The following is a 27,302-nucleotide window of genomic DNA, read 5'->3' on the forward strand; positions in this document are numbered from 1 at the left end:
AACTTCACACTACTCATTTCGCATTTGTCACTTTTCACTTCTTGCTTCCCACCACACATTTCTTACTTACTTACTACACTTACTCACTACTCAGTACTTGTACACCTAGTTTCTCACTTCTCACTCCTACTTTTCGCTACTCACTTCGTACATCTCACTTCTCACTCCACACACTTAAATGAGTAAACGCATTTCAACTATTCGGCCAAATGGCACACAGCCAAACGACATTCGGCCAAAGGGCATTTGTCCAAATGACCCTAAACCTTGTGGCCAAACACTTGGCCTGTAAAATAATGTAAAAAATCCACCTACAGTAAGATTTTGACCCTTCCTTAACCATATGGAAATATTTCCCCAGTATTTTAATCGAGATAAAACTACTCAACTTCCCACGGCAACTGAGCGTGTAAAGTTAAAAATTAATTGCCTACCGATAGACGGATTTTACGGGTTGAGTGACAATAAAACGCATGATAACGCACTGTAAGTCGATGTGCATATCCATCAGGCGGCCGTAGGATTGAACAACGTTGGTAATTTTTCAACGATGATAATATTCTCGTAATTTTCAGAGATCTCAATATTAAATAATCCACAATTAACTAGATTGACCCTTGATCTGGATGAAACTCAATAGCCTTCGGTAATAACATGTATTTTACCTTATGGAGACCTAATTTTGTAAAATTAATCATGTTTAATACTTTGAAAATAAGCTAGATTTTTATGTTAGTAAATTTGGGAATTTGCACACAAACGCATGTGAAAAAATTATCTAACTATGTCTCAATTTGCTATCTGACTTGCTCTGAAGAAATCTTCGGAATCCCTTAAAATTTGTACGTTTTTGCTTTTCTGAGAAAATTTTTTGTGCATGCTACTGTACGTTCTTCAATTAATATTAATTGTTTTTATGAAATAAATCAGAAAAATAAGTATACTTTCGTATCGCATTATCGTATCATTATAAATAGTTATGTTTTCAATATTCAAGTGAATTTGTGTCAAGTATCATACATTTTATTTCGTAATTCGTAAAATAGTTTCGATAGTTTAGTACGTTAACAAGCCTGCGTAACGCCTGCAATTTTAAATAAAAAAACCCAGATTAATCCACCTTGCGTTGGTGGTGCCTTTCTCGCATTCAGTTGAGACACCAAACTTATATGGGGTTTACATGGTCCGATGTACCATTTTCTTCATAACTTTAAAACGCAATGACCGATTGTTATTAAATTCAATAGTGATCAACAAGGCTTTGTCCCCTGTCGAATAAAACTTGTTGCGAGAAAATCGGTGAAGGACTACTATACGAAAAGTTGTCTAATGTTTTTATAGCTTTTGTGCACACACATACACACACATACATACACACATACACACATACATACACACGGACAGACAGACATGTGCTCAGTTTGTCGAGCTGAGTCGATTGGTATATAACAATATGGGTCTCTATCAAAAGTTCGTTTTCGGAGTGAAATGATAGCCTTTCGGTACAACTTTGTTGTACGAGAAAGGCAAAAATGTTTTCAGTTGAAATTGGCATTTTTTTCGGTCTCTACAATGGAAAAGCTTTCTGACAAAACGTCTCTCAAACGTTCTAAGTTCAGAAAATCTCGCTTTTTTTGGGGACGATGCATTAACTGCAAAGGGCTTTTTGGGGTGTTGACCCTCAAGATTTAGGGTAGAGAACCATTTGGGCCGCACCCCCTGTTCCCGTCAGCAACGTTCATTACTCGAGCGCATTACAACCGAATTACTTGTTTTAGTACATATGGTTAGTTTCTGTCGTATCTTCTTCTTCTTCTTCTTCTTCTTCTTGGCATTACATTCTGTCGTATCTAGTGATGTACAAACAATCAAGCCATTTGGTTGGAACGCGGTCGAGTTATTAACGTTGCGGACGGGAATAGGGGGTACTGCCCAAATGGTCCCGCTCCCTATTTCATGTTAATTATTGTTTTGCATCGAGCGTAATGATAAATGGTCAGATATAGTGAACGTTTAGCGAAAAATAATTACTTCGACAGGAAGAACCCCGATAAAAATGCTGTAATCATTGAGCTTGCTTTTACAGTCGCCCACATTTACATACCCACATCTCGATATTGAAGGGACTATCGAGATAGCGAGAGATCGAGGAATGGAAGGAAAATTGAAATGGGTACTAGATCCAAAAAAGCTCGTTGCTACGAAAAACGACAATAAAACAAATGCCATTTCTTGTTGTTGATCTGTTTGTTATTGTCCAAAAAGGGTCTAGTAGCCTAGAAATTTGAACATATCGACATAATGAGAGTGAATCGAGAACAAAATATGATCAGAACACATCGATATAGAGAGACATCGAGATAGGGAGGTTATCGTGCTGTAGAATATACAAATTTATACAAAATAATACATTTAATGTATGTAGATTGAAGGGACCAAGGAAACCATCGACATAGGGAAAGACGTGTTCTGTATACCGTGAGGGAGAGATATCGAGATGTAGAGAGTCGACAAATATAAGTAATTTCCAACACAGCGTGCTTCGTTCGTGGAAGGAAAAAAATGACGGTTCATGTTATCGAACTTACCACTTCCACCGAGGGCCGGGGATACCGCTGTCGAGCGAGCTGCAGCGGCACATCTTTGGTTTTCTTGAGGAACTCCGGCGTGTAACCGGCCAGCAGGTTAAAGTTGTACATCCACGAGGTTGATGCCGCCTTGAACACGTTACACCACACCAGGTGATACTCGCGATTGATGAGATATTCCCACGCTTTGGGTTTGTAGGTTTGCTCTGGAAGATTGGTTAAAAAAAAACTGTTCCAAGGCAATAAAAACATCGTTGTACTCACTCGGTTCATTTAGTCTATATTCTGTGCACTTGTCGATTAGGCGTGTCACGCGATCCTCCATCCTGTGCTTCATGTAGTCCATATCTATCAGATATTGGTTGCTAGTGCTATTCTTAATGGCTTTCTGCTGAAGCTGCTGCTGTTGGTCTTGTGTCTGCTGGTGCTTCCGGAGTTGTTCCTGCTGCTGATGATGAACCACGACCGGGGGAGGATGGTGCACCGCATGGAACTGGGGCTGATGTCGGGAGCCATTAGTACTGGTACCGTACTGCAAGCGAGAAAAGGAAGGATGAGACACACATAGCAAGTAAAAGGATGATAATTTTCGCTGCTAGTGCCAAGCCGGAGCCGGATGTATGCATCCACACGAGCAAAACTATCCACAACGATGGTGGAATTAAATTGGATGTTTTCAAACGACCCCCGCCATTCGTTACTGCTTGGTGGATGTGGAAGTCGGCGGAAATTGAATTCAATCATATGGAGGAAGCGGTAGGTGGATTTCCGTTGGCTATCCGGACTCTATTCATTAGTCCAGTGTTTTATATGACACACTGGGTGTATCGGCAATCAACCTTTGTACTTTGGGGGTGTTGTTCTATTTTGATTGTATGTACGTACATTGTTGTAGCTGTCAACGGTTGGATGACTGCAATATTACGTAACTGGAACGGATGTTTCAAGGAATGTGAAGGTTGGCAAAGTTTCAACGATAAACGAATAATGAATTGTATATTGTTTTATAAATGTAGTCCAGGAGAAAGTTTTTCTTGAACTTCATTTGGTCTGCCATAGGATTATTTTACCTTTATCTGTATTTGAATCTTCGTATCAATAATGTGTTCACCATAGTGTCTCAAACTTAATTCACAAATATAAAAAACAAGCCGTTTTTTCGTGGATATGTAGATTGATAAATATGATTACTCTGAGGACCACGGACTTTTATTATACCACCAAAAGCAACACCGGTGAAATATCAGATGAGAAGAAACCTTGATTACAATGCCTTCAGTGCCTTGTTCTCGGAACGAAGTTTTCTAAGAAAGCATGAGGTTTCTCCACTCCAATGTAACAAGGCGAAGGATGAGGAATTCATCACTAGACACTTTTACGTGGAGTGGAGTGCTTCATTCGTATGAAGCTTCAATAGAAATGAAAAAAAACTGACGCTTTCATGCTTACCCAAAGGCTATCCTTGCAACATGCTTGAAAAGCCTTCAATATGAAACCACTGAACAAGTGAACGATTTTGAGGTGTGTCTCAGCCTGTCCTGGCATATAAGCTGGTATGTATGACCCTTCGTAAGAGTTTTCCTGTGGAGGCAAAGCTTTTCATTCATTTGCCATCAGCGAATATGTCCTTATTGCACTGAAAAGGGGGTGGGGACTGGAGACTCGTTGAGAAAACAAAAGATAAAACACCAAACACGCCTGGCAGGCAAAAGTCAGTAAGGACCAGATCCACTTGGGTAAAAGCAGTTTCATGGAACACAATGTAATTGCAATGAAAACATTGTGGGTGCACCACCGTTCGTTTTTCGAGGTCATACATTCTCAAGCAGGTTGAAATCCGGAAAATTCAAAAAGCGAATTGTCTTCAGATCATACGTTGAGCTTAACGTGGTAAAAAATAATTTCCCGGGATTTTCAGCTTCCCTTCATCCATAGTTGAATTTTTATTTCCATACAAATTTGCAAACATAAAATAACTCGTATCTCCTTACTTTCAAAATTTGCAGAGTACTGTTACGGATAAAAACGCTATTTCCATTTTTTTTACAAAAATTGATGAAAATTCAACTTCGCTGCTCAACGTTTATGGATTTCCACTGGAATGAGTTTACTCTATTCGAGTCGACCTGTTCGCCTTACCAGTCAGTGTGGTGTGCATGAAGCACTCCTCATGGCACGGTATCATCTATTCATTGTCATCCAACTGGAGAGCTCAATGAAGCATGGTGTGACGGGCTCGGCCCGATGTAGTGCGGCCACAAAATTTTCATCAGTTTGCTTAATCCTGGGCGGAGAGGAGGCCTTCGTAAGCATATCCCATCCAGTGGATGATGGTAGGTAAATATGGACACGACACGGGCATATCGCCCACTACAGCACGTGCTCTTAATGGCATTTACACAGTAATCGTTTTGCATTATGGACGAGTTGCTGAAAAAAAGGCATGTCAAGAATGGCTGTTTGAAGTACGAAGGTACATTGTTGCATTAGGCTTGTGAAGGTTTTCCACGATATCGAGGTCACATAAAAAAATAAAATCTTGCTGGATTTTCAGTTGATTTTCCTTAAATTTAGTGTAAATGAATTTGAAAAGCCCCTGCCAGGGAGACTAAGGTGCACGGCACATATGTACATGAAAAATATATTGCCTTATTTTCTGGCGATATCATTCGCTGGCGATATCATTAGCAAGAACGAGAAATTGCAAATTTTGAACGGCTTGAATTTTCCTCTATTGTTGAACACTTAAACCCGGTGCGGATCAAATTTATCCAAACATGTCCTAAGGCATTCTCGTTTTTAAATGTTTGCATTGAACGTCCACTTATGGTGGACAGCATCAATGAAAATAATATTTGGCATTTGGACAGGTGTGTACCAGTTTTGGCCATACAGGTGAGCTTCGATATAACGTAAATTTCGATTTCAACGTTGTCCGTTATATCGAACTATACGTTATATTGAATGATTGTTCATCCTTTTTCTGCACTACTTGAATGCTGTTCTAACATGCGAATATTTATTTGTTTTAGCTAGCAGTGAACAGCTGTTCTGGTGAACAATTCCTTCAAATTTGTTCGTTATTTTGAAAAATGACACGTAAATTAAATTTCTTTTTATTATCTATAAAAGCATAGGACATAATTTGTGAACACAGAGCTTGCTTTTCGTGACTCATTTTTTTTTTTTGTATCTGCAATCGCCAACTCAATATTTTTTTTGTATCTGCAATCGTAGGCGAACGGGCACTAAATTGAAAATTTCCCTGAAATTTAATTATTTACGTCAACATTGTTTTGAACATAAACTGATATCTCGCCAATTGTGATAAATCTGGAGGAAACATCCTAAGGAATGCCTGAAGGAATCTCTGAAGACGTGTAGGTTTTTTTTCGGAAATTTCTTTGATAATTTCTTCGGAAATTCTTTCGAAAATTCCCTCAGGTTCTCCTTCGGAAATTCCTTTAGTAAAACCATACAGAATACCTGAATTTTATAGAAAGAATTCTTCCGGAAATTTACTACTGAAGAATGGAATAGTTTTGATATGGGATTTCTAAAAGAAATCTCAAAGAAATGCTTAAGGAATTTCCAAAGAAATTCCCGAAGTTATTCCTCAGAGAACTCCTGAAGGAATATCGGAAAGTATTCCTGACGGAATATCGGAAAGAGCTTATTGAGGCATTTCAAACCAAATGTTTGAATGCATATCCGATGGAACTTTTAACGGGATAGTCAAAGGTTTCATAAAGCGATTTCCGAAGAAATTCCAAAAAGAATTTTGGCACTTAAAAAATCTAAATGGCACTTAAAAAATCTAAATGGCACTTAAAAATCTAAATGAATTTCCTAAGATTTTTTTTAAAGAATTTTATATGACAATTCTGAAAACGATGCTGGAGGAATTCCCAAAGAAAATTAGGGAAAAATTGTTGGGAAATTTACTTAGGAATGTCCTAAATAATTCTTTAAAGGATTTCCTGGAGGAAGTTCTAAACGGATTTGCTAGAGTATATTATAAAGGAACTTCTGAAGGATTTTTTTTGTAGGAATTCCTGAAATAATGTCTAAAGAAATCCTTTAAGGCATTGCGGAAAAACTTCCCATAAGAATTTCATTTGAATTTCCTAAGGATCGCTGACTGATTTCCAAAAAAATACAAAGAAATTTCTAAACCAATTTCCGAAGAACTTCCAACGCGAGTTGGAAAAAAATTTCCCAACGATTTCTCAGAAGAATTTCCGAAAGAATTCCCAAGGAAGAATATCGGAAGGCACCTCCCGAAAAAATTCTAAAGGAATTCGTAATGTATTTCTAAATGAATTAAAGAATTTCCGGAGGAATTTCTGAATTCCAAAGGCATGCTTGAGGGGAATTTTGAAGTATTTTTTTTAATTCTTTCATTTCTGAAGAACATCCGGATGAACTAAAAAAGGGATTTTTAGATTTATTTACGAAGTTAGAGTTTTTTTTTTTGAAGGAGTCCCTGGAGGAATTTCTGAAGGAAATCTTGAAGGAATGTGCTAAAGAATTCTTGTAGAAATCTAAGAATGTCGGAAATTTGCTAGAATTTTGTCCTAGAACTTTGGAAGGAATTTCTAAAAGTATTCCTACATAAAAAGCCGAAGAAATGTTTGCGAGATTATTCGTAGGTCCTAAGGTTTTACCTAAGGAAATTTCTGAAGGAATTCGCTGTGGAAGTTTTAAACTGATTTGCGAGAGAAATTTCCGAAAGAATTACTGGATTTATTTTTGAAGGATGTTTTGAAGGAATCCCTTCAGCTTCCCTTCCCTTTTCGAAGAACTCCTGGAGTAATCTTCAAGGAAATTTTTGGAGGAGTTGTAGAATGAGTTACTGTGGAAATTTCAGTAGAAGGAATTCTCTAGGAACATGGATTTATTTATTTATTTATTTTGCTTATTTCATCTGACTGTGTCGTCTACATGAAAACTTAAAACTAAAGGTCAGTTAAAAAAATATCTGTTTAGCCGTTGACGAAACGCGGATGAACTGATGTTGATGTCGAATTGGTCCGACACCTCGTTGAAATGGCAGATCATAGCGACAAAGCAGCATAATTGGTGTTATGCCTTTCTTCGAAGAGCAAATGTAGAGGTCGAAGGGATCGTAAGGGTGCATACAATGGAATTATTGCCAACAAATCTGGCACGTCGTACTCGGATACCAGAAGTTTGGCGATGAAAACGGCTTGCGCCACATTTCTCCGCTTATCAAGAGTATCTAACCCCAGCAGACTACAGCGATCAGCATACGGTGGTAAATTTAGCGGGTCCGTCCATGGTAGATGGCGCGGGGCATATCGTACGAACTTGCGTTGCACAGCTTCAAACCGAGCAGTCCAAACAGCTTAATATGGATTCCAGACAGCTGAAGCAATTCGGGTTGAGAGCGTACCAATGAGCAGTAATAGGCTTTGTAGCATAAAGGATCGAGGAATTCATTTTAGATTTTAAAAATAAAACCAAGCTGGCGATTCGCTTTGTCGATCGTAGTTGAAAAAAGACGTCTGAAAGTTAGCCTGTCATTCACGAAGAGTGAAAGCAACAATGAACCCAGCGTGCTTCCTTGGGAGACTCCGGAGCCGTGGGATGAGTGATCTCCAATGATGACGGTCACTAGATATAAAAGAAGCCAGTTGCAGAATGTTGTAGAGAATCCCATTTTTTCAAGTTTTGCAATCAGTATGTCGATATTCACTTTAGCAAATGCTGCTTGTAGATCAATATACACGGCATCAGCTTGGAGCTTTTTACGCATATTATCCATACAATATGATGTAAAGCTGACTAGATTCGTTTCTACGGATCGACCCGGAAAGAAGCCATGTTGATACGAACTGATGTAGTTATTGCAAGAGGCAAACAGTTTCTCGTAGATCAGTTACTTGAACACTTTTGATTCCACAACACTTTTGCAATGTGGTTGGTTTACGATGAACTGAGGCCTATAGAAGTAAAAATGCGAAAATATACTTTTTCTCATACTAGTTTCCATACAAACTTCAAACTCGATGCGGGAAACGAGGAAGCAATCAATCGGGCCACAATTATGAACAGTTGTTTGTTTCGAAAAACCATTGATTTGAAAAAAAATGACCATGACGTCCCACTCTAATAAATAATCATAAAAACTTGAGCATTTTTTGTCGAATTTTTGGCTTTTTTTTAATGTTTGCAGGGCTGTTACAGCAGTCGCGGATTTCGCGATTTTCGTGTTTTTCGCGGATTTGGTCTTCTAGTCGCGAAAATCGTGGTTCGTTGGAATGTTGTCGCGGAAATCGTGGATTTATATTTACGCTCTCTTGAAAATTGATTGATATTCTCACGATATTTGATAGACCATCTGTTGACCTGACAATATAATATGATCATATTGTTATTCTGGACTTCCGGGAAGCCGAATTGTGTTTAGAAGTTAGTCTTTGTTTTCAATATTTTTGACAGTTGTTCCCGTGAATGTTGTTGCGAAAATCGCGGATTATTATTACAATTTAGGGAACGACACTTTGTCTATTTTGCTTTCCAAGGGTGCTATTGCCCGGATCAAACGTATTGAAATTACCACCTGGGAACGCCGGAACTGAGCTAAAGCATGAGGGTTGTCTCACATAATCATGCTTGTTATTATCAAATCTGTTCACTCTGTTGAGCGATAGAAAGGCTCTTCATTTTTCTGACCTACTGCATCCAGGTCTGCTCCATAGTGATTCCCTTCCCAGTACTTCAGGCTGCTTATTCCAATTATTTGCTAATCTAGTCCTTTGTACTGTCATACCTCAATTACCATCATTGCTTGCCCGAGTAAAGCTTAAAAGCAAATCGATAACTGTTGTTGTTGTGAAATTGTCTAATTCTGATAACTCAGGTTGATATACGGCTAGATGATCAAACTCTATAGCAGAAAAGTCTTACTGTGACATCGAATCGAAAACTATTCCTGCTGTCGATGAAAGCAAATTGAAAACTAATTTTGATGTTCGTTTTCGTTAACAAAATAAGTAAGCAGTTCATATCATACAGTTTAGAAATCTACTGTAATCAATCAAGAAAATTATAATTTGCAATTTGATGTCGACATCAAAATATGTTTTCAATTTGCTCTGTTCATGATATCAGACTTTGCTCGAGTGGTTAGATATTTTTTCGGTTAAAAACGTTTCTGCCATTTCGCGATCCAAAATTCCTCGTTTCTTTGTTTGCTTGTGCCTTGTGCCTAGTGCATGTCTTTTGACGAATTTGTCTAAAACTGTTTTTTAGGAAGCCTAAGTAACTTCATAATTTTGAATGAACCCACACTTGAGTGGACCTATATTTTGCCAATGACATTTTAAAACACTGCTCGTGCTTGAGCATGAGCACATTACAAAAATTGACACTCCATGGGAAATTACGGTTTGTTGCAAATCCGACAATCCATTGCTCGCGATAGATGGATGATCAATAGACTATGCAATCCCTCCGACTGGTTACAGCCGTGAGGGGCTTCTTTTGACAAATCGTGGATGGCAACATTCTGTTTCAAATTTGAAATTTTTCGATTAATTTTTATAAAATAAAAATTCCATAGTAGCACCCGGAGTCAAAAGAGTCTCCGCACGACAGTACTTTTTTGTTCATGGAGAGCAGAAATGCGCAACTTTTATATTCCCCTCTGATTTAATATGAACTATTCAGTGATGATAGCTCCATTCATCACTTCGTGGACAGCACACCGTATATTGACCAATTTGTGAAACAATCTGCATGGTCATTTCTATCTGCCTCTGCATATATTTATCAGAGAGTTCTTCAAGCTTTGTTGGGTAGGATTATAGGATCTGTCTGGAGAATCAATTTAGAAAACGAGTTCTTAAGGATCCTGGTCCTCTGGGTTTCGAAATATAATTAACACATTTTAAGTTATTGCTCTTCAAAATTATCATTTACCAATTTGTGATTTACGTGTGACCCAACGCCATCTGAACAACTTACTTTGAACCTCGTAATGATGTCAGTTCGAGTGTGTAGAATCCAAGCTGGCGGCTTCCACCTTTGGTTCCACCAATAGTTCGGAGTCACCAACTGTTCTTATCACACTATAATCAAATTGATGCAGGCCTCAGAACGCTTCAATTGACTGTGAAATTCCCTAGAGCTTGAGTTATGGTTTATGGCCAGATAGAGCTTGAGTTATGGTTTTTCTTCCGATATTTGGGCCTTTATATTCGCCCTTTTCAAGAGTAAACCTGTCTATCGTTTTCTGTATCGTGATTTTCCATTTTTCAAGAATAGATTATTTCATACAAAATGAAATAGTAGACATTAGGGACTTTAAAAACTGCTATTGTGCAAGACTTGCGCTACACTAATAGCTGTCACTAATAGCTGTCACTAATAGCTGTCACTAATAGCTATTAAGTCTCAAACCATATTTTGTATAGAACACAACTTTTGCAGTATTTAACCAAAATCATTTTATTTCTTCAAACAAGCAGCTGTGACGGCAGGCTTCTAAATTCAAGGAAATCATTTCGAACAGATGATAGATAAAAGGAATGTAAGCTCAAGTGGAGCAATGTATACACGCTGGGGTTTCTTTCTACGTGTATTTTGCGAAACGAGCTTTGGAAATAATTTTGTGTTCAACATTGCTCGCCTTGTCCTGATCCTTCAAATTTTTTAGCAATCTAGAACGAAGAATCTCATTTACAGGGCATTATTAGAATATTTTATATGCGCCTTCATGTAAATATTAAGATAGTTCTTTCATGGCAGCTTTGTCTCTGCCAGTTTTTTCCACAGTGATGGATTTGTTGAATAAATCCTAAAATGCACCATTCGTGGTTTATTTTCTATATCGATACACCTCAATCGAGAAAATTTCTAAACTTGAACCGGAAAACTGGGAATTTGAAAACGAAAATTGACTGGCCTATTTGCTACAAATTGTGGTAAAAATTAAGTGTCAATTATTATGAGTGTTGGTAGCCCAGTGGCTTTAGTGTGTGGTATGTAAGGATGGTAGCTAGCAATCGGTTGATTGCTATCGTGTGGGAGTTCCGTGATTGGTATGATGTCAGTTAGCTAACCACAAGTTCTACCGAATTTTCATGGAAAATTTGCTGAACTTTCGTAGGAAATTTTCTTATTTATCATGTAAATTACATGTTGTTATTGGCAAGGCAAAATTGTGTTAACATCTTCAGATGCAATATTCGTGAATGCTACGATTAGTAGGGGAGGAGGTTCGGTTGTGGGCACCCTTTTGTGTTTGGCCCATAACTTTGGCCCTGGTTGATCTTATGTCGACATTTGCATAGCAATCGAAAGCTAAACTTATAACCTTACTACTAGCAAAGAAATGAATATGATTTCATCGATTTAGAAAAAAATATTGACAATTTAAAAAATTTGACATTTTGGACATTTTCATTTCGTGGTTCGGTTGTGGGCACCCTTGAAAACTTAGCTAAAAATAAAGAAGCATGAATAAAACCACCCAGATTTAAAGACAAGGAATAGTTTATTCATTCTAAAAGCCAGAAGACGCTAAAAAACTCAAATCAATTCACCTAGCAGTGATGATGCCTCCTCAGTGCATTAAGGAGAATGTTGAAAAAATCACATAAGAAAGGTCTAAAATAGCACTTTAGGTAAATGGGTTCTAATTTTTCATTGATTTACGTTTTATTGGTGTGCATCACAGTCAAAAAAATCCTGATTAATCACCCTAGCGGCAATAGTGCCTTTCTCGTTCATTTCAAAAAATAATATTTTGGCCATAAATTTTGATCCCATAGTCCGATCTGACCAATTTTCAATAGGAAACAATGGGAAAGCATTCCCCGTCGAATGCAACTTGTTGAAAGCAAATCGGTCAGCTTTGTTCCAAAAAGTGTGTGTATAATGACTAGACATGCCCAAAGAACAAAAATATTAAATAAACTCATTATTTCGAACAATGATGTCAACCTAATTATAAAAACTGCCTTAAAACGTTATTAAAAATAAGTTAAGGGACAAGTAAAACGATATTGAATGATTTATCAGTAAAATGAGGGTGCCCATAACCGAACCAATAAAGGTGCCCACAACCGAATTTCGCAGCCTTTTTGGAACGAGAAGAAAGAAAAATTCGCGCTAAAATTTTGATGGCAATCGACATTGGGCTTGTAGCCCAATGTAATAGATTAAATTTACTGTGTAAATACGCATTAGAACTCACTTTTTGAATTAAATCCTTTAATTTATGACACTTTGAAAAAGGCCAAAAAAAAACTTTCGTGTTTTTTTTCTTGTACAAAAAATTTATTTGTTTCTAGTTCAAAGTAGAGATGCCCATCCGGTTTGATATTGAGCACAAAACATCATGCTATTATAGCAAACAAATGACGGTTGTCAGAATGACAGCATCTCTTATCTGTCAAAAGATACATAGGGGTGCCCATAACCGAACGGTGCCCACAACCGAACCTCCTCCCCTAGATAGTAACGCTAAATTAAAATTGTTCGTTGAATCATTTTTCTCTAGACTATCGTAATCTGACAAAGGGACGTATACGTCATTATGCAATACATATTAACTTGCGATAACAAGTTTGTAGATCCCATTGAATTCCACCCCTTCTTGTAGATTTACAAATACGTGTTTCGGCCTTATTGTTGAAGACGAAATACGCATCTGAAAAGGGTTATTTTATTACCAACTCGTCTTATGCTGAAGTGAATATTAGTGTTAACGTTTTTAAGTTTTTGTAAGTTTTTCTCTTGGCACTTCCTAGTTTTTGCGTCTCCTATTTTTTCTCTTCAGCAAAACCAACATCCGAAATTTATGCACACACACACGGCGTCCACAGGAGAGAACAAACAAACTTCAAATTTGGCACCCATCCAGGAAAATTCAATATCCTGGGTACACAAAAACATCTTTCCACGGAGGAAACTGGGCTCCGAGTAAGCACCAGTCTCGTTTAGGTACGACTGATAATGATCGCATTTTCATAAACCGGAACAACCTCGCTCTGTATGTATTTCCAAACGATAACTGACTATCTGCATAATTCAGTGGGAATTATCGATTTCCAGTTCTCATTTCAAACGCAATTATTATTGCACGGTAGTGACATACTTTTTTTGCAGAGCGTGGGAGCTGTTTCCGGTTGATGTTTGAATTTTCGTCGAACAGAGCGTGCAAATCCTTGGACAATTTCCACGGCACCATATCGTTATGTTCTCATCGGGACCTGCATGGAAAATTTATACCCCAATATGCGCATGAAATCTACCAATTTGAGACTGGCTTATAAGCTAACGAATGAGAGGATAATGACAAACAATATTTCCCGTCGCGTGCATTAATTATGCGAGAAATATATTCCGCTGACAAAGTTAATCAAATGATGAATATTTCCATATCCGATGAACTCTGAATATTTTACATTCACCATTTTGTTGTCATTGAGCTTATTTAGCCGTTGTACTTGCCAAATTTGTTACACTTGACCAGAAAACCAAAACATGCTTAGGCTTGGAATAAAAATACTCATCTGCTATTTGTACTTGTTAATTATACTGGTGAAATAAACTGTTAGGCAACATTGGCTCCTCCTTCATGGTCCAAGTCCAAAACTTTTTTGGGTTTATTCAACAATTAGACACTCGGCCAATAGCAAAATAATCGCAACTTATTTTTGTTTAAATCATTAATAAAGTATTTGAGAAAAATGTAGTATTGTAGGGAATACAAAATTAATAAACTGATGAAGGTTTTTGATGGTGTTAAGTGGCGAAATACATTATCTTGACCATTGTCATATCGGGTAAGCTGCTCAGGAACTCCCATCGGAACATGAAAAAACGCGACAGGAAATTTGCTTCCCTTTTCAAGTCTTTTCGCACTATATGCTTGAGAGCGCTGTGGTTGATCGTTGGACGATGAACAGTCTCATTTAAATTGCAGATTAATAAGTTGGCGCTAGCCGTTCAGGGGCTCCCGCTGAATGCTCGCCTACATTTACTAGTGTGCCGATTAGTTATGGTGGCGCTTTGCCATACTCCGATCCGGTGGCACTGTCTCTCGACTCGAGCCAGCGAACTGCCCTATCCAGACTTTTGAAAAATCAGTGTCACACTTTTCCCGTGTTTACAATGTGTCGCTTTCTGCGCCGGAAAAACGCTTGTGGTGGAATAATTAATGAGTTTAATCGTCGTACGCTGACACCCCACTAATCCGCCGTATCATTGGGTGGCCACTGGGGACCTTTGGATGTCGGTGGTAATTAGTTCCGTCAGGACTAGAATAAGCTGGGCTTGAGGGAATCAAGCGGAAATTGGCCGATTTGGCAAATTAATGACGCAATTGATTACATGGAGTTCTATATCCTTGCTATCGTTGTTTACGGGTAATTTATACAAATGTGCTAATTTCAACTGAACCATTTGCTGGGACATCGAAAATATAAGCAGTAAATTTGTATACAATTAGTGTGGATCCATAGATAAGTAGATGCATGGATAGTTACGTTTATTTTAGCATCTAGCGCTAGACGAATGGGGTATTAAGCCTTCGATATTTAGATTGCAATCGCGACCTCTCTAGATCCTTAGAATATTGTTGTGCGAAATATATGAAATCCAAATTCTGATCATTTATTTTAATCAACCTGAGAGATTTTAATTCGATGTAGCAAAAGGCTCTTAGGTACAGTGCCGATGTCTCTAGTGAATTTGGTTGGACCACAAATAAATTTACATCCGATTTTCAAAAACTTGGTATCATCGCTGAAAATAGTACCGTCTTTGGGGATCACAATGTACCAAATGAGGGTGTTAATGGGCTATTGTTTCAACAACATAGAATGTCTTTATAATAGAAATAATACGTCGAAGGACAAGAGGACTAAAATACCCTTAAGAAAGCTTTTGGAGTGATTCAGACTGTTTATGAGAGCGATGAATGGCCTTACGACATACAGTGGGAAATTATACATAAGGGCCATGTAGTCTGGATCAAGCTTACCGAGCACATCTCTGAAGTCCTCCTTATCTGGGTTTCCATTGGGCCTGGCGGGATACACATAAATCGGACCTGCACTCAACCAGCGACTGTTGGATTTTCTAACAATTATGTATAAAAACCTTCCAAAACTTGTATAAACTGGGCATATGCGAAATTGTTAGATTCCTATACAAACAATGTAAGCTCACAAACAAATATTGTAAGAAAAGTTAGCAAAATTGTAAGGTCTCATACAATATTTGTATAAGAATCTAGCATTTTCGCATATGCCCAGTTCTTATACAGGTTTTGGAAGGCTGTTATACAGAATTGTTAGAAAATCTAACAATCACCTGTTGGGAGTAGCAACATCGTAATTGGGACAGCTCCACACTGTGGTTGATGTCTTGGTTCCACGGTTAGATCAAAAACTACAGTACAACTGACGGAGTCCAACCACAATTGGGAACATTCGAAGAAGGGATCAATCTCCAGGATCATGTTACTGTAGAACAGTGTCATAAATTTTGATATCGTTTGATTAGCATCTCAAAAAATCTAAATTACCAATGGGTTCAAAACCTTACATCGAATGAGGAACCTGAATGACAATTCCACGAAGGGATTTGATAAAGGAGGTACTCCCGAGAGTACCTCTAAACTCATTGTATGAGTCGAGTTCATGCAGCATAACGTGATACGGAAATGGATGCGAAATTTGATTATTAACATTTTATGCATGTTGATGCCGGATGGCTAATAGCCGAAATGAAGGCAATTTACTGTTAAAGTGCAATTTCAACATTGACTGGCAAAATTAAATTCTCCAATAGTTAAATGCATTGAACCAATTGTTTACAATAGCTGTACAGAATCTTAGAGAGTTTACTGATCGACTCATACCAAAATCTCCAGAATCCGTTGAAAACCGGCTGAGTTATTGGCTCGTACTTCCTGACCTCTTTTCGTGACGGTCCCAAATTTGAAACTTTGGAATGAACCCTCTATCTTACCGAAGGACGTAATTCTACGTCAAAACTACCGTACAATGACCGACACAATCTTTGTACGATTAAGCTTTATCAGGTCTTCCAGGTAAGCTGCTCATTATGTTCCGGCATCTGTCCGTAAAACTAGAGAATTTTTCCAAAATTATTTTTAATTGCACTACTTTATTATATTTATTACATAATAAAGTAGTGGAAAACAATGGAATAGTATAAACTCGTCTTATGACAAGTGCAGGGTGTTCATCCAGTCGGGAAAACCGAAAAAACCGAGCAAAATGCGGGACATCATGAAACCAATTGGGAAATTGAACTATCGATCAAATCATAAACAATAAACATGCATTACCAAAGTTATGGACTATTTTTTTCTTGTTATGTCTTAAATAACTATCATTTGCAAATAATATGTCTGGCAATAGTGTATGTCACTCAAAACAATTCTCACCTTTCGGTAATAATGATAAAAATTGTATAAAACATAGGTTCCCATAGTGGTGGGTCACGACTCTTCAGCCTGTGTAAATCTTATGGAAGGTGGTCGCGAACCGCCAACTATTGTGGGTATGAAAAGTATAGGATTTTTTTAAGATCTTGAGTATTTCATGGTTTCTGAAGTTGACGATTCTCTACGATGTTAGTTATAATTGAAATCTATTCACTTCAAACGATTTCCACATTTCATTTTTAAAAGTTTCAGAGCTATAAGGCTGTGTCTTTTTTTACAAATGAAGCTTATAATAATAGTGATAGCACAGAGAAACAGACGTTTCACTTAGAACAAAATGCAATCAAAATTAGCATCATGAAAATGTTGTCTCCCAATGCTGTGGCCAAGCGGCATCTAGTAGTGCGGTAGTGCATAAACGTCAAACACAAGCAAAATTGATGGAAGCGCCACCGGTGACCGATTGACCACCTACAAAATTAAATCAACCGTTAACTTTGTAGTGATAGCTAAAAATCAAGTACGAATACTCCTCCGGACCTGTAAGGTCAAACATATTTGTGACGGACATCTCATTGTGTTTGTGGATTCATAAAAAAAAGAATAAAAAAAAAAAAAATAACCGAAATTTAAGTTTTGGTCGTTTTCTGAGCTGAGTATTGATTGTAAATTATGTCGATGTTTTATAATTTGACTAGGTAGATTATATTGCTCAAACATCTATTTTATTTCCTTTGAGCTGTTTGTCGTCAATTTTTGAACGCCCAAACCACTACTTATACACAAGTGAATCACACCATAAATTGAAAGATCTTCATCCTGGACCTGAGGAAATTTCTCGAGGAACTCTAAGAGCAAGGCATTCTCAAGAGTTTCTAATGGAACCAATTGATAAATATCTTCAAAAGTTTCAAATGATGACAAATAATTTCAGATGATTTTTTCATGCAAACCGATTAATCTAACCGGAATCGAAAGGATTAATGAGAAGATTGTGGGTGAACTTGAACAGCTTTCAAACTATTTTTGATTAATTTTGTTCAAAATAAACTCTGGAGTCCTGAAAGAATTTTTGGTAATTGAGAAAATTTCATTTAATTCAAGATTTTGTAAATCCGGAATATTTCTCTAATATTTTACTTAGAAAATAAGGGACTAACTCAGAGGCGTCGCGTCCGCATGTGCAACCTGTGCACTGCACATGTGGCACCGCCACCACCGACACCACATGTTGATTCAACACGGAACTTTCAGCCGAAAACGCTTTGTCATGCATCATACACGCATTATTTTGTATGTGTGGATCATCTGCTGTAACCGCAATCGGCGATGTATAGGTAGTCAAAGCGTTCTTCGCTTGCAGTGCACGCTTAAAGTAAATTACACATCGCATGAATAATTTTCACACATGACGACCATGACACGAGAGAATAGCAATCTGTGTGAAAATTATGTGTAAGACATGCACAGTCGCTGTGTAATGCCTTTTATTCTTTTAATATGTGTAAGAAACTTTGCTTCGAACTGTCAAGTCCATTTTGATCGCCATGATGGCGGTTGCGTCCGGCACGCATCGCAACGAAAATGACTTTTTCTGTGGATTTTCGTCATGTTTCGATACGATACAACTAAAATTTGCAACTATAAACATCGCACTTTAGTTTGGGGACTCCTCTGAAACAGTATAAACATGTTGGGATAATTTTCAATTTACATGAAAAAATATAATTGAGGTTAGGTCCGTTTTCCGACCGCTCTCTCACTGTGTGAAATGAACTCATCGGAAATCGTTAATTGTCAATTACACTAAAATGAGTAACATGGCAGTTACTCATAATATGTGTTGTTCCAGGTTAGGCCCGTTTTGTGTGAACGAAACACAAAATTGTGTGAATGACTTTAAGCGTGAACAAAATCGAAAGAGAAGAGTAAAGTGCGCGCATTTCTGCTCCCTCAAAGCGTTCCATAACGAAAGTTCCGCGTTGAATAAGCACCGCGAAGCAAACGCGCTTTTGATATTTGATATTGATGCGATGGCCAGTTTACATATCCACTAATCCTGGCGACAATGTACTGTCCGATAATACTAGCGCGACATTAGCTCAATTTAAACAGAAATTATCATCTCTAATAAGCGTTTGCAGCAAAGCCTGTTTACAAATACGCTTATTATATTCGACATTGAAGTATCCGACAATATTAACAATAATGTAAGCAGATATTTTCATCTTCTGATGAAAATTAGAATTACCGAAAATGAAACGGGTCAACATTTTAAAAGAAATTTATTTTTGAAGGTTTTTTTTTTGAGAAATCCAATATATTTAGTTAGGGAGGGGGGTACGTCAAATGTCAATGGTCCACACAAATTTAAAAATAATATTATGAGTAAATGCTGATAGACGGAAAACTGTTCGACATCTGTCCAGTCCAAAATATTGATCAAAGAAAAAAATTGTAAATTGATAATTACTAATTACTCTATATTAATTGAGAAGGGTTAAGGCTATGAAATTCATTGCTTATTGTATAGACTTTATTTTTCTGATGTGACATCATGCTAATTCAAGTTATTATTGGTAACTTTGCTTCTTCTTCTTCTTATTGGCATTACATCCCCACACTGGGACAGAGCCGCCTCGCAGCTTAGTGTTCGCTAAGCACTTCCACAGTTATTAACTGCGAGGTTTCTAAGCCAGGTTACCATTTTTGCATTCGTATATCACATGAGGCTAGCACGATGATACTTTTATGCCCAGGGAAGTCGAGACAATTTCCAATCCGAAAATTGCCTAGACCGGCACCGGGAATCGAACCCAGCCACCCTCGGCATGGTCTTGCTTTGTAGCCGCGCGTCTTACCGCACGGCTAATGAGGGCCCCAATTGGTAACTTTGCATGATTGATATAGTCCAATTTCCTTTTCTCTATTTAAAACTTCGTCTTATTTTACGAAATAACTCAAATTAGAATTGAAAGTGCCAGCTCAATAATTTCCGAATAGATGTATGTCTTATTTGTCCCATTGAAAACGATTCTGGTGATAGTATTTTTTAATTTTACGAACTATCACTTTTAAGCTTAGTTTAGTTTGAGTGAATTCAGAAAATAAGAAGTAGTAGTGGTTCTTAACCAGTTAGATGCAACAAAATAAGCTAAACTTATTGAGAAACGCGCTGGAAAATAACTTGTTTATCATTTCAGGTACCTTTTATGTGTTTTTTTCGAAAATTTAAAATAGTGGACAGGTTGAAGAATTGATCACGCGACGCCTCTGGACTAACTAACATAACTATGAAAATTCCAATATTGCAATATTGGATGAAACTTTTTAATGTGGTGAAAAATCGGCATGAAAAAACAAACAATCTTGAACAAAACAAAATTTTAAAAATTAAAAATTATAACACGCTCGATTTAAGAAAGTGTTTTTGAGCAATGAAAGCAAAAATGGTTGGCCTTAGAAAAAAAAAAATCTGAAGCAATTCCAGAGATTCTAGAGTAATTTTTTGATAATTTGAGTTTTATCCTGCCTTGAGCAATTGAGAGGAAAATTTAAGCCTAAGTCATCTCACCTTAGTTGTATCAAAAGTCATATAAGAATTTTATGAAATCATTGATTGATTATCTTCATTAAAGAGACTTGCAGTCCTAGGCAGGCTCATCTTTGGAGATTCTCTGTTCTAGAATTAGAATCCACAAGAAATTGTTGTGGATTCAAATTCCTTCGAACGCTTGTGTCGAGGGTTCGAGTCCTATCGAAGGGAAAGTGGTTACCTCCAATAAATCCCACTAAAAGCTTAAAATGATTTTCTTAACAAAAATGTTTGTTAAGTTTATTTAAAAAAAAAAATAAACAATATTTTCCATTTCCACGGTAAATAAAATGAGGAACACTTGATGTTCTAATAAAATACGTATGAATTTTCACATTTGCTCCGAAATGTAGAGTGAACGATTTCGATAAGCTATTTTCCGCCATTGATCAATTTAGACTATTTTTCCCTACACCAATAATATTTGCATTGTTTTTCTTCATCATCAATGGCATTACATCTCCCACCGGGACATTGTCGCTTCGCTGCTTAGTGTTCACTCAGCGCTTCCACAGTTATTAACCGCGAGGTTTCTAAGCCAAGTTAACATTTTTGCATTCGTATATCATGAGCCCAACACGGTGATACTTTTATGCCCAGGGAAGTCGAGACAATTTTCAAACCAAAAATTACCTAGACTGGTACCGGGAATCGAACCCAGCCACCCTCAGCATGGTCTTGCTTTATAGCCGCCACGGTGCTCCCCTGACCGTTATTAACAAAAAAAAATTCTCCATCAAAACTAATACCTGGAGCTGAATTCTGGGGCTCTACTGCATCTCCGGGTGGAATTAGAAAAAAATCGTAGGGCCCGTTTTGGAGTTACGTCCTTTTTAAGCCGTAACTATTATATATCGAAGAAATGCACAGGATTCTGTTTCAGCATGATTTACAATTTCTCAGTTTTGTCCCCATCTAAAATGTTTATCGTATATGAATATTGAATAACCATCTGATTTTTCTCTGGGTTATCTAGGAGTTTTAGAACAAGTTGCCAAAATACGATTGAAAGAAAATCGTATAAAAACCGAATTTGTGTATAACATCTCGTCAAATACATATTTTTCAACTACCAAGTTGTCGTCAGCTATAAAAATAGGAAAAATATATTAAGCTCGTTTAGTGGAATGTATTAAACCGTCTAAGACGAATTAAGTACTGTCCATTTAATTCCACCAATTAATTTTCGTTATCTTTGCAGATACGTATTTCGACCACAACTGTGTGGTCGTCTTCAGTGTCTTGTACTTGACTCGACTTGCAAGTCGAGTCAAGTACAAGACACTGAAGACGACCACACAGTTGTGGTCGAAATACGTATCTGCAAAGAGAACAAAAATTAACTGGTGGAATTAAATGGACAGTACTTAATTCGTCTTAGACGGTTTTATAAAAATAGTTTGTTTTTTGCAACAACCAATAGAACTCTATATAAAAGTGTTGACTACCACGATAAGTAAAATAAGATTTATCTAAGAACATTTAAAAATTAAGATTAGCTTCATCTTATTTTACATTCACGTATTTGAAAAAACGAACAGTGGGTAATGTCTGTGACATAACCGCGAAGTGGACGTAGGACTTGACTTGATCATGCCTTTGAAGATGTATAATATATCCAAATCTCTCACGTCACCTAATTTGTATAAAAAATCGGCGATAACAGCCCAAACATTATTATAACAATTTTCATGAGCAATATAGGAAAAAAATATCTCAAAAGAAAAGCTCTCAATCTATTTTTCATCTAATAGTGGATTTTTTGTGATTTATTTCATTATATGTCACAGTTCTTGTTATGTAACGAAAATCTGCTATTCGCGTATAACATTTTATCTCTAGAGTATTTTAGAATTTTTAAGAACTTTTTAGTAAGTCTATCAATGGCTCAAAGAAGAACCGTATGCTTTGAAAATAAACATTTTCTATGTTCATCTGTTGCGTCATGTTGCAGTGGATTGTAAAACTAATTTGGGTGCTCCGGGTGGAGCGCGAAACCAAAGCTGTCTTCATGCAGTGTACGTATATGCCGACGTGTGTTGTTTCTCCAGATGGAACCAGCGGGATACGAACTGCCGACCGATGAACCGGTGACCAATTGCGAGCATTATCATTATCTTTCTTGGCCCTGATAAGGGCCGCAAATTAACTTTTTCATGGACAACTGGTTGACCGAAAGAGTTTCTTGTTCGAAACCAAAACACACACACGGTTTCTTCAAAAGCATCGCAATTCTTTCTCTTGCTTTTCTTCAGCCTGTCTCGAATCGATACTGATGCCGGCCGGCCTCGGCTCGACTCTGCTTCTGTTGCCGGTATCTGCTCGGCATTGCTGCGGTGTCGGGTCTGTGGGGTGGACTGCTTCTGGAACTTCTTCTACTGCTGTACTGATGGCTATGCTTCGGCTGATGTTGGCCTCGACTCTGCCGGGCCGAAAAAGTGGATAGGGGTGATCGGGACAATATGGGCCACCTAAGGAAATCGTTCCGAAAAGCGCTTAAAAGCTCAAAAAACATCGTTTAAATGTAGTTGACTTATACTAGAGAATGTTACCTTTCATATTACGTCGATAAATGATGAAAATGCGTTTGGAAATTTTTGGAATGCACTTTTGAAAATGTATAGATTTCAATGTGTGTTCCAGGCTATACGGGCAATATGAGCCACCAACGGGAGCAGTATGGGCCACCCATCCAAAAACGTTTATTTAGGCGAAAAATAACGTAATATGGAAGAATATGATATTCCTACAACAGTTGTGAGTATTCCATACCAAATAAAATTAAAAAACCGCACAACAGCGGACTGAACCGATTTGTCACTCTTCACCGTTTGAACAGCCACATTTCAATTAGTCAATGGTAATTTTTCTGTTTCAATCGCAGTAATGCGCTGTTGTAATTTTTCCGTATTGAATCTTACATATATGATAATATTCTTGTATGTTGACTACTGAAATTTGAAATCGTTCGCATTTTAAGGCCTGATATCTTGCTCTGTGCAGGTATGCCCATATTGCCCCATAGATACTGGTTTTGGGAAAAAAAAAAGTTTTATGGATAAAATTCAGATTTGTATCAATACAAATATGTGAGCACAATGTTCAATTATAATAGATCTTTCGATTGTGGTGTATTTTTTACCTGTATTTTGATCAGTTTTGTGTCAAAACCTTATTTATAAATTTCAAAACTTATAATAATTCTGCCTCCGCAGCAAAAATTTATATTTTCAAGTGTATTTTCATGTTTGAATTGAATTTTTAATGCGGTTTTCACGTTGATGGCATATGTGGAGCATCCTCTTAAAGATCATATTACTTTACATGATAAAACTTGTCAATAAGCTCAAAATGGGGGTGGCTCATATTGCCCTGTATGTTCATATTGCCCCCTACTGCCCCTAGTATGGACGATGCTGCCTTGCTAAAAGATGTGAATGCTGTCGAATCGATATTACTGTTACTTGGCTTGTCCTGGTCAGAATGAAAGGAAAAAAGTTGCGCTATTTTATGCCTTCTCGTCAGACCCAGCAGCAGCTCATTCGCAGCTTCGACTGAAGGGCCTCCGAGTCCATGCGATATCGACTGAATAAGGAAATTATTTAACTCTTGTAGCATTGAAAAGGCTGTTTGTTTCGGCTATCCAACTAATAAGAAGGACTGAATGCTCTGTAAGCGAATGCACTTTTCTTTTTATACTTAATTTTGAACTGCTCTCTGCTTCCTGATTGGTCGGCCAATCAGTGAGCGTCTTGTATCCTGTTCCTTTGTCAGCCAAAGCGTTGATAATTTGAGTTTTATCCTGCCTTGAAATTGAGAGGAAAATTTATAAGTTACCTCAATTAGTTGTATCAAAAGTCATATAAGAATTTTATGAAATCATTGATTGATTATCTTATAAAGAGACTTGCAGTCCAGGCAGGTCTATCTTTGGAGATTTCTGTTAAGAATTATAATCCACAAGAAATTGTTGTGGATCAAATTCCTTCGAACGCTTGTCGAGGTCTGAGTCCTGTCGAGGAAAGGAAGTTTATCCATACATCACTAAAAGCTTAAAATGATTTTTTAAAAAAGTTTGTTAAGTTTTCTAAAAAAACAATATTTTCCATTTCACGGTAAATAAAATGAAGAACACTTGATGTTCTAAAAAATACGTTGAATTTTCATTTGTCTCGAAATGTAGTGAACATTTCGATAAGCTTTTTCCCCATTGATCAATTTAGACTATTTTTCCCTACACCAATATATTTGTCTGTTTTTCTCTTCATCAATGGCATTACATCTCCACTGGGACATTGTCGCTTCCGCTTAGTGTTCACTCAGGCTTCCACAGTTATTAACCGCGAGGTTTCTAGCCAAGTTAAACTTTTGCATTCGTATATCATGGAGCTAAACGGTGATACTTTTATGCCCAGGAGGTGAGACAATTTCAAACAAAATTACCAGACGGTACCGGAATCGAACCCAGCACTCAGCATGGTCTTGCTTTAAGCCAGGTGCTCCCTGACCGTTATTAACAAAAAATTCTCCATTCACAATACCTGGAGCTGAATTCTGGGGCTCTACTGCATCTCCGGTGGAATTAGAAAAATCCGGTGTTTTGGAGTTACGTTTTAAGCGTAACTGTTATATATCAAAGAAATGTACAGGATTCTGTTTGCATGATTTCAATTTTCAGTTTTGTCCCCATCTAAAATGTTTATCGTATATGAATATTGAAAATCCATCATTTTCTCGTATCTAGAGTTTTAGAAGTTGCCGAAATGATTAAAAAAACGATAAAAACCGAATTTTGTGTATAACATCTCGTCAATACATATTTTCAACTACGTTGTCGTCAGCTAAAAATAGGAAAAATATATTAAGCTCGTTTAACTGTCCATTCCACCAATTAGTTATTTTAGACATCAGAATATCTTGCCGGTACTTGACCTGACAAGATATGTCGAGTCATATAAGATTATCTAACATAACTATGAAAATTCCAATATTGCAATATTGGATGAAAGTTTTTAATGTGGTGAAAAATCGGCATGAAAAAACGAACAATCTTGAACAAAAGAAGATTTTAAAAATTAAAAATTATAACGCCCTCGATTTAAGAAAGTGTTTTTGAGCAATGAAAGCAAAAATTTGGGTCTTAGAGGGTTGAAGAACATCATAAAAAAAATCTGAAGCAATTCCAAGGGATTCTTGAGTTATTTTTTGAGTTTAATCCTGCCTTGAGCAATTAAGAGGAAAATTTAAGTCTTGATTATCTTGCAGTCCTAGGCAGGCTCATCTTTGGAGATTCTCTGTTCTAGAATTAGAATCCACAAGAAATTGTTGTGGATTCAAATTCCTTCGAACGCTTGTGACAAAATTGGGATTGATTCTTACTGAACTGGTCTAAGAGCTTCCTAGTCATCCCTCTAATGAAACAAACATAAAAATTATCTGAAATGTTGGCTTGATAAATGGATTGTGATTGATTCGACTATGCGTAAAATTTGGGAATCTCGAGCTCATTCAGTAGCCGCTAGGTTGCGAAGGCCGATGGAGGTCCTTCGTAGCTTAGTTGATTAAAGCACCAGTCTAGCGTAGTGAGGGTCGTGGGTTCGAGTCCCATCGAAGGGAAAGCGGTTACATCCAATACATTCCACTGAAAGCTTAAAATAATTTCCTTAACAAAAATGTTTGTTAAGTTTATCTAAGAAAAAAAAACAATATTTTCCATTTACACGGTAAATAAAATGAGGAACACTTGATGTTCTAAGAAAATACGTCTGAATTTTTGCATTTGCTCCGAAATGTAGTGTGAACAATTTCGATAAGCTATTTTCCCCCATTGATCAATTTAGACTATTTTTCCCTAAAATCCGGAATCCGCGTTAACAACGACTTTTTCTAAAATCGATCAAAAATCATTTTTTTTTTACAATATTCACGTGTTTTCCAACCTTTTGGAAAAACGTCGTAAAAAGAGCTTTTTAAAAAATCCGCGTAAACAACCCGCGTAAATCCCGAAATCCGCGTAAAAAACTGCATAAAAACATGTAAAAAGCGACCCCAGTGTACTATCTTGCTTACATGTGGTAAGCCAACAGTATTTGAATTTGTTGGGGCGATTTACAGACAATTTACAAAAACAACGAAAATGCAAATGGAGGTGCAAGTGGATAGGTAATACAGAACTGTAATAGGAACATTTGCCCCTAAGGGTCAATTTTCCCCTAAGCCAAAATAGTTGCATTGTTATTGCCTTTAAACACCGTGAAGCCTGATACCAATATTGATATATTTGGAAAATGATCTACTATGGCCACATTGCTCAGAGTCAGAACCGGTTTTAGGGATTTTACGGAAACGGCCTTGTGTCAGGTGTTTGTCTGCCGATCTGTAACATAAATGGGGGGAATGAAGGCTTTGGCAGGTTTTGTTCTATTATTGTCAGGGGGGATTTTTATGACTGATTATGCTCAAATTTGGCATAAACATTCTTTGCATATCAAAGAATATTGTGGCAAAATTTCATAAAATGGCAGTAATAGAACAAAACCTGCCAAAGCCGTCTTTTCCCCTGTATAAATCTATTCAGGAAAAGCTCTAGTTTTTGTAAAAAATATAAAAAGGTGAATATTTAATATAAAATAAATAAATATTTCACTCATGAAAAAAATACAAGCAA

At 37.2% G+C, this 27,302-nt stretch overlaps 2 protein-coding genes across 3 annotated transcripts in view; one reads left to right on the plus strand and one right to left on the minus strand.

Annotated features, from left to right (window-relative positions):
• The window catches only part of LOC134217653 (uncharacterized), a 91,410-nt gene that overhangs the window by 21,948 nt on the left and 42,160 nt on the right, over nucleotides 1–27,302 (plus strand). The window lies entirely within an intron of this gene.
• The window catches only part of LOC134217654 (carbohydrate sulfotransferase 11), a 91,502-nt gene that overhangs the window by 12,337 nt on the left and 51,863 nt on the right, over nucleotides 1–27,302 (minus strand). For both annotated transcript variants that reach the window (XM_062696464.1, XM_062696463.1), the window contains exons 3-4: nucleotides 2,853–3,120; nucleotides 2,589–2,794 (exon numbers count right to left, since the gene is read on the minus strand). In XM_062696464.1, the coding sequence (XP_062552448.1) occupies nucleotides 2,589–2,794; nucleotides 2,853–3,120 (474 nt within the window). The remainder of the gene's footprint in view (nucleotides 1–2,588; nucleotides 2,795–2,852; nucleotides 3,121–27,302) is intronic.

Source organism: Armigeres subalbatus, chromosome 2 (genome assembly GCF_024139115.2).
Source record: "Armigeres subalbatus isolate Guangzhou_Male chromosome 2, GZ_Asu_2, whole genome shotgun sequence".
Taxonomy (NCBI): domain Eukaryota; kingdom Metazoa; phylum Arthropoda; class Insecta; order Diptera; family Culicidae; genus Armigeres; species Armigeres subalbatus.